We start from the raw sequence: 11,105 nt of genomic DNA on the forward strand, positions 1-11,105 counted from the left end.
AGAGAGAGAGAGAGGGTAAAAGGATTAAGTTTTTGATCTTTAGGTTTATGCTTTTGGGGTGTAATGAAGGTTGTAATTGAGGGAAAACCGTAACAAGGGCTATTTTAATCATTCGGTCACAATTAGGGTTTTAGCTGAAATGTGGGCTAACCTTGTCTGCTTTACATCAACGCATGACGTCATGTTTAACGTGAGATTCAAATTTTGGTCGAGATTGATGTCATTTTGAAAGTTTAGGGATGAAACTGATTAAAAAATAGAGTGAGATATCAGACTGATTTTAGACCTAAAGTTCAGGGGAGTAAACTGAAATTTTTCCAATAAAGAATAAGCAAGTTAAACACTAGATCAAGAGTACTACTCGGAAAAGAAGTTGGACTATAGGAACCTTGAGTCTCCGAGAGTTTATACGAGAGACGATCATGCTGATAACGTGTTATAAAATGAGATAACTTGCTTACTAGAAACTAAAGTGTATGGAGAGGGAAGAAGTAGTAAGAAAGAGATAGTAGAAGACTAAGAGAGAATAGATGGGGGAAATATGGTGTTGTTGTCATTCTCATTAGCTCCCTTTAAATAGGGATAGATTTACTTGATGATCATTCATGTGAAAATTGGTGACCACTCAAACTTGATCTTCAATCACAAATAACTCAGTGAGCCGTGACTTGGTTGGTTAAATTATTAACTAATAATTTTGAGGCCATTGGTTCAAACCTTATTGACATATATAGAGTGCATGTGTGAGTTATTTAATAAAAAAATTTAAAAAAAATAACAAATTTCCACAATTACATAATGGACTCTAACTAACGAGTATTACATGATGACACCAAAATGATTATGTGGACAACCACACAAATGATATCATTTATAACAGATATTACGTATAAACTGAATGAGCTATTATTTCTTCGGTATGTACATAATGAGTCTAGAACAATTACATGAATAATACTTATAATAGAGATTCAATTTCAAAATCATTGATAATGATACAACGATATATATACCAGTAACGACTTTGAACCCGGCCGTAAAGAATTAGCATAGGCTTGTGTCAACTCCGCTTTCTAAGCAGTGAATGCTCACGATAGACAATGGTGAAGATCATTGCTTTGTTAATTAGGAGTTTTTGAATTTTTTATTTTTTATATTGCTGCAGATCTCTTGGCAAAAACCAGACCAAAGAGTTGTATTGCAGACAAAACAAGAAGAGAATTCCACCATTGCCGGGAAACCAGTAATCTAAAGCCAGAGAAAAAGATAGATGAAAGCGACGGTAGATGGGACAGTCTCCACGCCGGCCAGTCTACTCGGTGTTTCTGTAATTCTGAATATTGTTACTACTCTCTTTCCCAGAGCCACAGGCACGTGAAAGTGTATATAGCTACTGCTACTATTAGGGCATCACATAGAACTCGCGGCCTTCGGAAAAGCTAAACGTTCATTTTTTTTCCTATTCCAAAAGCAATGGTCGACACTAACCTAAACCTGGCTGTGGGGAAAATGAACAATAGTAACCATCTGTGATGCATGGATACAGCAAAAATTTTAGTATGCTGTATCGTACCCGTACCCGATACGGGTACTCACGGGATACGCCTCAGATATGTACCCAGAGACGTCAAACGTATCCTAGACCATTTTGGGAGGTTTTGACCGAATTGATACGTTTAGGATACGTTATTTGATACGTATTTAGGTATTTAACACAGTCTTAACGATTAGAGTAGTGAAAACCAAACCTGGAATACGCCACTCTTAGTTCATTCGACTTCTCTTCTATTAATTCTTATGGATTCTCTTCTCTTCTTGCTTGAATCGTGCTTCGTGAGGGATTCATAGTTTGGTGGTTTGGTCGAGTCTGTAGCGTCAGGCTTCAACTCTTGAAGGCGTGCGTGAGGTTTGAACTCTTGAAAACGTAAGAGAGGCAGAGAGCACTAATCTCAAGTTGTTGGCTGTTATCCAGTTGGTGAGATCTTTTCTAGTTTATTGAAATCACTATACTTCCACAGACCACAATTACAATTGAATATTGTAATCTGTTTTTTTTTGTTTTTCTTTAATTAGATGATTTAGATTATTTGGAATTTATTTATCATTGTAACTTTTGAAAATAATAGTTTGATTAAAATTATCTATATACATTTTTATATTATATTTTATATATATATATATATATATATCAAAACGTACCCGTATCCTATTTTTTAGTAAAAAAATGTATCTGCGTATCGTATCGTACCCGTGTCCCGTAACCGTATCCGTATCAATCAATGCATCATAGGTAACCATTCGTGCTTCTCATAGTGAGCTTGGTTGTTTTCCATATCTTCAATTTCATAAGCAATTCTTACTCGTACAAATTATCTCTTTCATTTTTTGGAATGGGAAAGTGGAACTTGGAATATTTTTGTTGCTAACTTGCTATTGGCAACTGAGTCCATGTTTCCTCCTTTTAGAATATTAGGGCCTGTAAAAGCTTTAGAAGGCCAAGTGTTTTTGTTTAAATTATGGACTTTAGAGCTTTATTGCTTAATGAGTAATGTAGATCTTTGCTTGCGTTTATACATGTATTGATGATTTGATGTATGTACTACTTCGATCGATTTGGTTAACTGGTTCTATTAATGTATGTTTTACCTGTCATAAAACTGTAAAAAAGTAAATGAGCTATGAGATAGGTTACGTCAAATCAACTCGATGACAAATTTGATGAGCTATCTGTCCTCTATTGATTTGATGCCCTATACATGTCCAGGACGTGTCTCTCTGTTTAATGTGAGCAGCAGAGTTGCCCTACCCAAGAAAATTTTAACCGGAAAAAACAATAACAAGGAAAGCAAAACAACAGGGACACACCAAAACTGTACTCATCTGTTCAACTACCGTTAACTCATTCATCTTCCTTCCTTCTTAAAAAAGAAGCTGGTTTTAAGTTCATCATGAGGTCGATCTCAGAGAAAGTGACTGTGTAACTCTGTAAGAGTAATCTTGAAAAAGATGGATCAAAAGGGTTAGTAGCCGTGAAGCAAAGCTAGCACATCTCTCTATCCAAACTAGAAATCATGCACTCTTCCAGCAATAATAACATTAGCTGTAGCGGCATTCTCTATCCTTTCCCACCTTATAGCTTTCCCTTTTCCTCTTCTTCTCATAACAACCACCACCCTCTTCTTCCTCAAGAAAATACAACACCTGGAGGCATTTTTGGCCTTCACCAAGATCAGTTTTCCCTAGTAAACAATAGTTTTCTTCCCCCCGGACCGGAAAGTACTATGCTCAATCTCGGAGGAGATTCATCAAACGCGATCGTACCATCACCTGGTGACTACCGGCAGCATTATGGTTATGATATTAATAATATTTCTCATCCCTATTTTGTTTCCAAGGATGTGCAAGTACCGGTGGTTGCTGTGAAGAAAGACCGGCACAGCAAGATCTTCACGGCCCAGGGATTTAGGGATCGGAGGGTAAGACTCTCCATCAATGTTGCCCGTGAGTTCTTCGATCTCCAAGACTTGCTAGGGTTTGACAAAGCCAGCACAACCCTAGAGTGGTTGCTCCGCAAGTCCAAAAACGCCATCAAAGACCTAGAAAAGAGCAAGTGCAAAAACAGTTTCTCGTCTTCTAGTACTTCGGAGTGTGATGTTGTTTTGGAAGACAACTTAGACAAGAGGATGAGGAAGATGAAGGAGAGGGCAAAGGCTAGAGCAAGAGCAAGAGAGAGAACAAGAGAGAAGATGTGCGGGATTAGTAAGAGGAGCCCTCAGATCTGTAGCCATTTGAGATTATTCAATGATCTTGAACCTGCAGATATGAATCAAGAACGGGGTAGTACCGTCCTAACTGAATATCATGAATCTGTTGCGCTAAAAAGAAAGCTGAAGGCGCCGTCAGGTTCAAATTATCCGGATCGGAGCCTTGAATTGAACCCCCAGAGGATGGAAGTTAGTTCAAATTGCTGCAGCCACATTAATATCCAATTTCCAAGTGCAATATCTCCAAATTGGGACATCAACAGCGGCGTCTTCACATGCCCTAGCATATGTGCCATTACCGCCAACATGAATCTCAATTCTAGTGGTATAAGAGTGTTAAAGACACATTTTGCCTCTCTTTTATGCCCCGCCCCTTCTTTTGACATAAACTATATATATATGCAGGACGCACGACTTATACAATTTAATTATCTGTTAACATGCAGGGTTTTAAATCATTTGGGAGGCTAGCAGAAATCAAAGGACTACAATGATCATTTGCAAACCCAACAGATGTAAGCAATATATGTTCATGCTAATGCTTGTACCTAGCTCCATTTGGATGCTCATATATGTCTTTCAAGTTCATTCACTCAAGTTGATGACTGATGAGTCAAAAATAAAATGAAAAATATGGTTACTGATGAATTGAAAGAAAGCTGTATTGAAGTAAAATGCTTTTACTGCTTCATTATTTTGGATAGAGTGATTTCAGAACAGATTTTAATTTGTCAACAAGACCAAATTAATTACAAAAAAAAAAGGTTAACTGAAAGAACATTAGACATAATATATGTACGTATTAATTTGAAAAACATATATTTGTTAACATTTGTAGTATATACACGATTTGGAAAATGAATATATTTGTAAAGAGTAATCTTCACACGGACCGAGCATAGTTTGATTGATAACCGCCAGTAGCCTTAATAAATCCTAAATTTGAACAGGATCTAAATGCACCTTAAGATAGAGTTTGAGCAGGCTAGGGATATATGGTCTTAGATTAAAAGTTCACCAGAATTGCAATTTTCTGTCCAGATGAGCATATATGAGTAGCAAGCGATCAAATCAAACAAAGATCAATTAGTATATAAGAAGCTAAGTAGTTGATTACCAACCTAATCAAGGTAATGATGTCCATGATAATACATATAAAGCTGTTCAATGTTTAAAAAAAAATTGATAGATAACATGAATGTTGGCATGAGAAAGCTTAGCAACTTGTATCATACGCAGTCCAGTAGAAAGGATCACTATCTGAAATGTATCGATTGAACTCCTTGTTTTAGGGAAGTGAAAATGTTACAAAAACCATCTTAATTCTCGGATTAATTAGGTCTTCCTCTAGATCTCTTTTCAGTTGCATGTAGTTTCTGTGGGGTGTGGGTGTGGGTGTGTGTGTTGGGGGGGTGTGTGGAGGGTGGGTGGGGTTAGTCCAGTCGGTTTTGGCTATCCAGTATCCAATGTACATGAGGATCTGCAAGACAAATACATGAGGAAAATTGAATGTTAATTATTCAACTTCCCTAGCTGATATGTTTCTGTCTTGTGTTTTTTTTGGTCTGAATGCTATCGTCTTCCATTGAATGAGTAGATCACTATACACTAAGGGATTCAAGGTTGTACGAGATGGGAGGCTATACATGATTTCTGAAGTTTAATGTCGTGATGAGAAAGATAGTTAAGATTTTGATGTTTTATTCTTTTAATTTCAACAGGGAACAATGTCTAGTTAGTACTGCACAACAATCACAGTTCTTCATCATTTCCATTTTCCATCTCTGTATGCAAAAAGTTAATTAAATTGATTTAAAGTACAAGAAGATCGACTTCCTGTTTCTAGTTACAATCATCCAGCAAAAAATAATTATTTTGCATTGCCTAATGAAATTTATTTTCTTTCTTTTCTAGAAAACTGATTAGTATATATAGCTTGATTTAATTGGTTTGCACTGTTTTAAATGACTAGTATATTAGGTAGAGCATATGCACAGTCTTTAATTGATAAGAAAGATAAACAAACATCAAGTGCATGGTCGGTCATATATGCCAGAAATACTCCATACAAGTTAAGAATTTTAGTCTTCTAGATAAATCAATGAATTGTTCTGATAAAAGAAAAGAAGATAAATCCATGATGTGGGAAGTTAGAAAAGGATGGACATTTCTCAGTCAAATCGTCTTACAGGTATGTTTTTCTCAATTCCTCTAGTTAATTCCCCTCTAATTCTTAATGCGGGATGTAATTTTTGGAAAAAATTGTGGAAAACTAAAATACCTAGTAAAGCGAAGATACACATTTGGAGGGCCTGTTTAGACATACCTAGGAAATTTTACAACTGTCACTATACACGTACATGATATTTACCTAGCTAATATTTTCCATACCATGCATAATGTAGAAAATTAAGTACGTTACGTTGTGTTAATATAATTACTTTTATCAAAGGTTAGTAAAGCTATGTGTAATATTTATCATTCTCAGGGGCTCAGGGATCATTTCATCATTTTGATGACTCTAGTTGTAACTTAATTTTTACTTTGATTAACGGTAGTATTTTGAAGGTTCGTGTTACCACTTTGAGTACTAATGTGACAACTAAGAAATTAAAAGTCCTGATTAAGGAAAATACTGACCTCATCAGGTAAAGAAGCTAAGGTTTTTTTTTTTTTTTTTTTCATTTTTTCTTTCTGTAATTAAGTCCTAAAAGTGATAATTTTACTATATATGTATGTCATTAGTTAACATGTTGTAGAATTTTTTAAAGGATGAATTTCTAATTGTTTCTAAAGTGTTACGTACACTATATATATACTTTTGCCTCGGCCGGTCACTTTCTATATCTTTCTCTTGCACGCTATTAATCGTCTCTATTTTAATTAACCTCGGTTAGTATATTTATAATATTTGTAGATACTTTAATTGGATTTTGATATATTCATTCAAAAAAACAAAGCTAGTGTTATTTTTTCCCCCTACATATGCCCGACTAAGTTTAAGGGCTATCTAAGTACTCGAATTTTGGAACCAAAACCATACCATCGTTCATTGATCAATGACTCAGTGTTAATGCATGTCTGTCTAATACTTGAAGCCCCAAATTCTTCAAATACTTAATAGGAGATTAGGAGGCACAAATTGTTTAACACCAACCTCAGGTCAGAACCGGCATTAAAGCTTCAATCAGGCTAATTGCTACTTTTCTTCTGAAGATGATCGCATATATCCTGACTATTTTTAGCTCTCTTTGGCATGTAGGATATGAATAAACACGCAACAGAATAATTTAAGACTACAAAGACCAGATAGCATGCGCATGATTCTCATAGCTATAGTCAGTAGTACTGATATGAGGTAACAGCAATTGCCAGAGAAAAGGAAGAACAAAGTTCATCAGCTTCTGATTTCATGTAAGAAAAAAGAAACCAGCAAGAAACAACAAGACCGGCATCATCATTATAAGAGTAAAAGCTCAAGTTATATAGAGGTTTGAAGACTTCACAGCTGTGGCTGGGCAACTAGTGTATTATTGTGAGGCAATGAATCATGAGAACTCAAAATCAGTATAGCTTCCTTTAGCAAAATGAAAGACAGAACATGCATGCTCGCCTAAAAATTTCAAGAGCTAAAGAAATGATGAAACCAGACTGTAGACATTTACCTGAAAGAGACTGATGAACAGTGGCCTTGATCATTTTAGAGAGGTAATATATGTACAGAACACACAGCCCCAACGATGAAGAAGATGAACAGTTCTGCAATAGTGGAAGTGACGGCGATCACTGATAGATGAAGAACTAGTTTCTTCTTTCTTTCTTCTCTCTTAAACTGGCAGTTCTGGACTTCTGACTCCGGACATGGTGATATGGTTGTGAGTACGATACACATATATATTGTGTGTGTATTTATATATATATATATTGATATATTGGAGTGGTTATGATCTGAAGTCTGAATTGATAGCTAGCTCAAAGCTATTGGTATGATATAAATTCCCCAACAAAATCTAGAAGACAAAATCTAATATAAAACTGAGTAGATGGTCAGGAAGGACATGCTCCATGCTCCATATACAATACAAAACTCAACAAAACCTAGCTAGCTCTTTAAGTCCCAATGACTTTAGTTAAAAGAGCAAATTTCATTGGGTAAATAGTACTCCTGGACCAATTATTTTAGTAGCTAGCTAGTTTGGCTAATCCACAACAAGCTAGGTCAAGTACTGCTGCAGTACTTACTTTTCTTCTCTTTTCTTCATAAAGAACGTAGCTAGCTAGCTGGCTCTTTCAAATTTACCACAAAAGAAGTGAATAAGATGACGTTTTCTAACAACTATTTAACTAGCTAGGTGATTCATATGTTACTATTACATCGATCTGTGATATTGAATCGATCTGATTCTATATGCACTTGTAAAAATCGATCTGATTTTATATTATACAAGACCTGCATGCAATTAATAAAACTTGAAAGGCATATCACAAAAAGTGTTGTCCTTAATTAGTTAGAAAACACATACTCAATTTCCAATAATAGTAATTTCATGCATGCATTCCCTTTCATTAATTTCATGCATGCATTCCTTTTCATAGTAAGAAAAATCTCATACATTTCGTAGTGTAATGTGCGCGTCTCAATTAGATATGTGTGTGATTTATTCTCACAAACCCCAAATCCGATATCTGTCCATCCCTTGTTGGATCAAATGGTAAAAATAGAGCCGGTCTAATTGTCGTAACTAGGCAAGGATCATGAAATTGATCACTATGTAAAAAAATTAAAAATAAAATAAAAAACTTGACCCGAAACAATTGGTCGGAACCTAGACCCAAGGGGGATATTGGACCGCTGCTCCAACCCATGCATTGTTGGGCCTCAAAACCCAATGACCCATTACAAAAATGAATAGCTGGGAACGAAAAAAAAACCCTCCTATATATAATTGAACTGAGGAAAAAAAAGGCATAGACTACTACTGCAGCGACCTTAACTTGCAGAGAACGAAGCCGAAGAAGAATCAAGAATGGAGGCACCCAAGAACATTGAGCACCAAATCGGAGGGATCCAGAACGATACGCTCCGTTTTGGTCTCAACAGCGTCAAGAGCAACCTCGTTGGGGCTCACCCAGTCGAATCTGCTCACCAATCGGTAACTAATTCCTCCTGTGAATTTCGGTTTTGGTTTAAATTTCTAGGGTTTTGAGATTGTTTAATTTGCTGGGTTGCAGACGAAGAAGATGCAAGAGGAGATGGATAGGAGAATCTTGACCAACACTTATGGTTCTGCGTTTCCGATGAGGATGGATTTCGAAAGGCAAATGCTTTCTCGGTATGGCAAATCCTCACTAATTTTTACTGTGTTTATGTGAGGATTTAGTTTGATTTTGTGATTGTATTGGCAATTAGGATTAGGTTAACTTGCGTGACAAAGTTATTTGTGTGATTAATATGACTAGAGGATTGAATTGGTTAGATAAACTTTTGTCCCGGAAAATCTCATATTTAGTGTGTAAGACTCCGTGGATTTGCTTCTAAATGAGGATGAAGCTAAGTTCTATTGGATCAGGACTCTAGTTAATACACTTTGTGTTCTTAGGTTTTGCTATATGTGTGTTTTAATCTCGATGAATAACTGAAAATTGGGTGAAATTTGGAATTATCTGATGAAGTTCCAACTTATCCTCCATTTTTGTACCTGGCTGAGTGGTCTTGTCACCGTGCTGTATGATTTATGGTCTGTTGAAAGTGATTCAGATTGTGCATGAAAAATACAGGGAACCCACCAACCTCATATCAGTTGAGATGTTTTTATTTGAGATGGAGGTTTTACGTATTTGGTGTGCTTACTTGTTAGTTGTAATCTTTGGTCTTTGGCTGGAGACCTGGAAAATTGTTTTGTCAAGTTTTTGTGTGATACAGAAAGTGTATGTGGGTGTAGTTCTATGACCTGATATTACAATGCTTGAAATTTTTGTTACAAAAGTTGAGTATGCATATTACTATCTTGTAAATTATTTATGTAGTTATACTGTTTATGTAATGGGGAGTAACATTTGAGTCCCCATTTTTTTTCTTTGAAATGGTTGCAGATTTCAGAGGCCTACTGGAGCCATACCTTCTTCAATGCTAGGTTTGGAGTCTCTGACAGGAGACTTGGATTCTTTTGGTTTTGAAGACTACATGAATGGTAAGAACACTTTCATGAACCAACCTTTGAACAACAGCTATGGAAAAGCCAATCTTATATGTTGTGACAGTTCATCTTTCTCTCTATGAACAATTGTTTTCCCTCATTGTTACCACATATTGGACTTTCCCAAACAGTTCTTTGTAGAAGATAAATCATTTGAAGTTCTCTTCTAATTCTTTTGTCCTAGTAGGAAAAGCTTTTGTCTAATAATCTCAAGTCCTTGTGAGTTAGACATAGTTGCAAAATTAGTAGCCTTGGCTTTCTTAATCGTTTGGTTTTCCATGAATCTTAGTTCCCTTCATTTTTTTTTTCTTCATCTATGAAAAACTATAGACAAAACAAGTTTCTTGTCCTACATTTTCATTATAGTAATCAGTTGAACTTCTCCAAGTGAAAATGACGATTTCCGACTTCAGTTGTGACAGTATCCCCTCAAGTGGGCCTGCATGGTTTAAGTTTTTAGAAGTTCGACTTGCCTAGATTTGCAAAACTCGAGTAATTTACTTTTTGATCTGTACATTTGCAGTTAGAACTTCTTTTTGAAAGAGTAACAACTTCTTCTAAATAAATATGGAAAAGGAATAGTTCATTTTGTTACAGTTTACCTAATCATTAACATCTACATGAATAGGTCTCTCATTAGCAGTATACATGATGATTCATTAGAATTTCTTGGTTCCTAAATGTTTGATGGTACTAATTGCAGATCCCCGTGAATCTGAGACTGTCCGGCCATTAGACGCTCATCATGCAATGGAAGTTCGTCTTGGACTTTCCAAGGGTCCAGTTGCCTTTTACTGAAAGAAGAGCGAACGAGGGATTAGTAACATTGTGCTCCTGTCATTCGTATCTATACAAACTATGTTAATGTTGCTTTTACATACGCAACTTAAGAACATCGTTTCTGATATGTAGCGTTCCCTGTGTACGTTGTAATCTTGGATATCATATCATCTATCCGAATACATTCTTATTTGCACTTTAGTTCCGGTTCTTTTATCTCAATCTCTCAGTTTATAACACGCAGGCAATTCTGCCTGCCCTGTTGATCCAAAGCAGGTTATAGCTTTGTTATTCCATACATTCAGTTCAGATTGAAGGTATGGAATCAGATTCTGAAAGAATCTTCAATATCTTGTTTTTGACC

General features: G+C 35.9%; 1 protein-coding gene across 1 annotated transcript in view; it reads left to right on the forward strand.

The window, feature by feature from the left end:
* LOC101308310 overlaps positions 1-10,946 on the forward strand; it is a 59,588-nt gene extending 48,642 nt beyond the window's left edge. Inside the window, exons 14-19 of the mRNA XM_004305979.1 lie at positions 1,166-1,319; positions 3,137-3,953; positions 8,759-8,917; positions 8,997-9,097; positions 9,858-9,955; positions 10,665-10,946. Of these exons, the coding sequence (XP_004306027.1) occupies positions 1,166-1,319; positions 3,137-3,953; positions 8,759-8,917; positions 8,997-9,097; positions 9,858-9,955; positions 10,665-10,759 (1,424 nt within the window). The 3' untranslated portion in view covers positions 10,760-10,946. The remainder of the gene's footprint in view (positions 1-1,165; positions 1,320-3,136; positions 3,954-8,758; positions 8,918-8,996; positions 9,098-9,857; positions 9,956-10,664) is intronic.
* Positions 10,947-11,105: the final 159 nt, after the last annotated feature.

The sequence above is a fragment of the Fragaria vesca genome, linkage group LG6, assembly GCF_000184155.1.
Source record: "Fragaria vesca subsp. vesca linkage group LG6, FraVesHawaii_1.0, whole genome shotgun sequence".
In the NCBI taxonomy this organism is placed as follows: domain Eukaryota; kingdom Viridiplantae; phylum Streptophyta; class Magnoliopsida; order Rosales; family Rosaceae; genus Fragaria; species Fragaria vesca.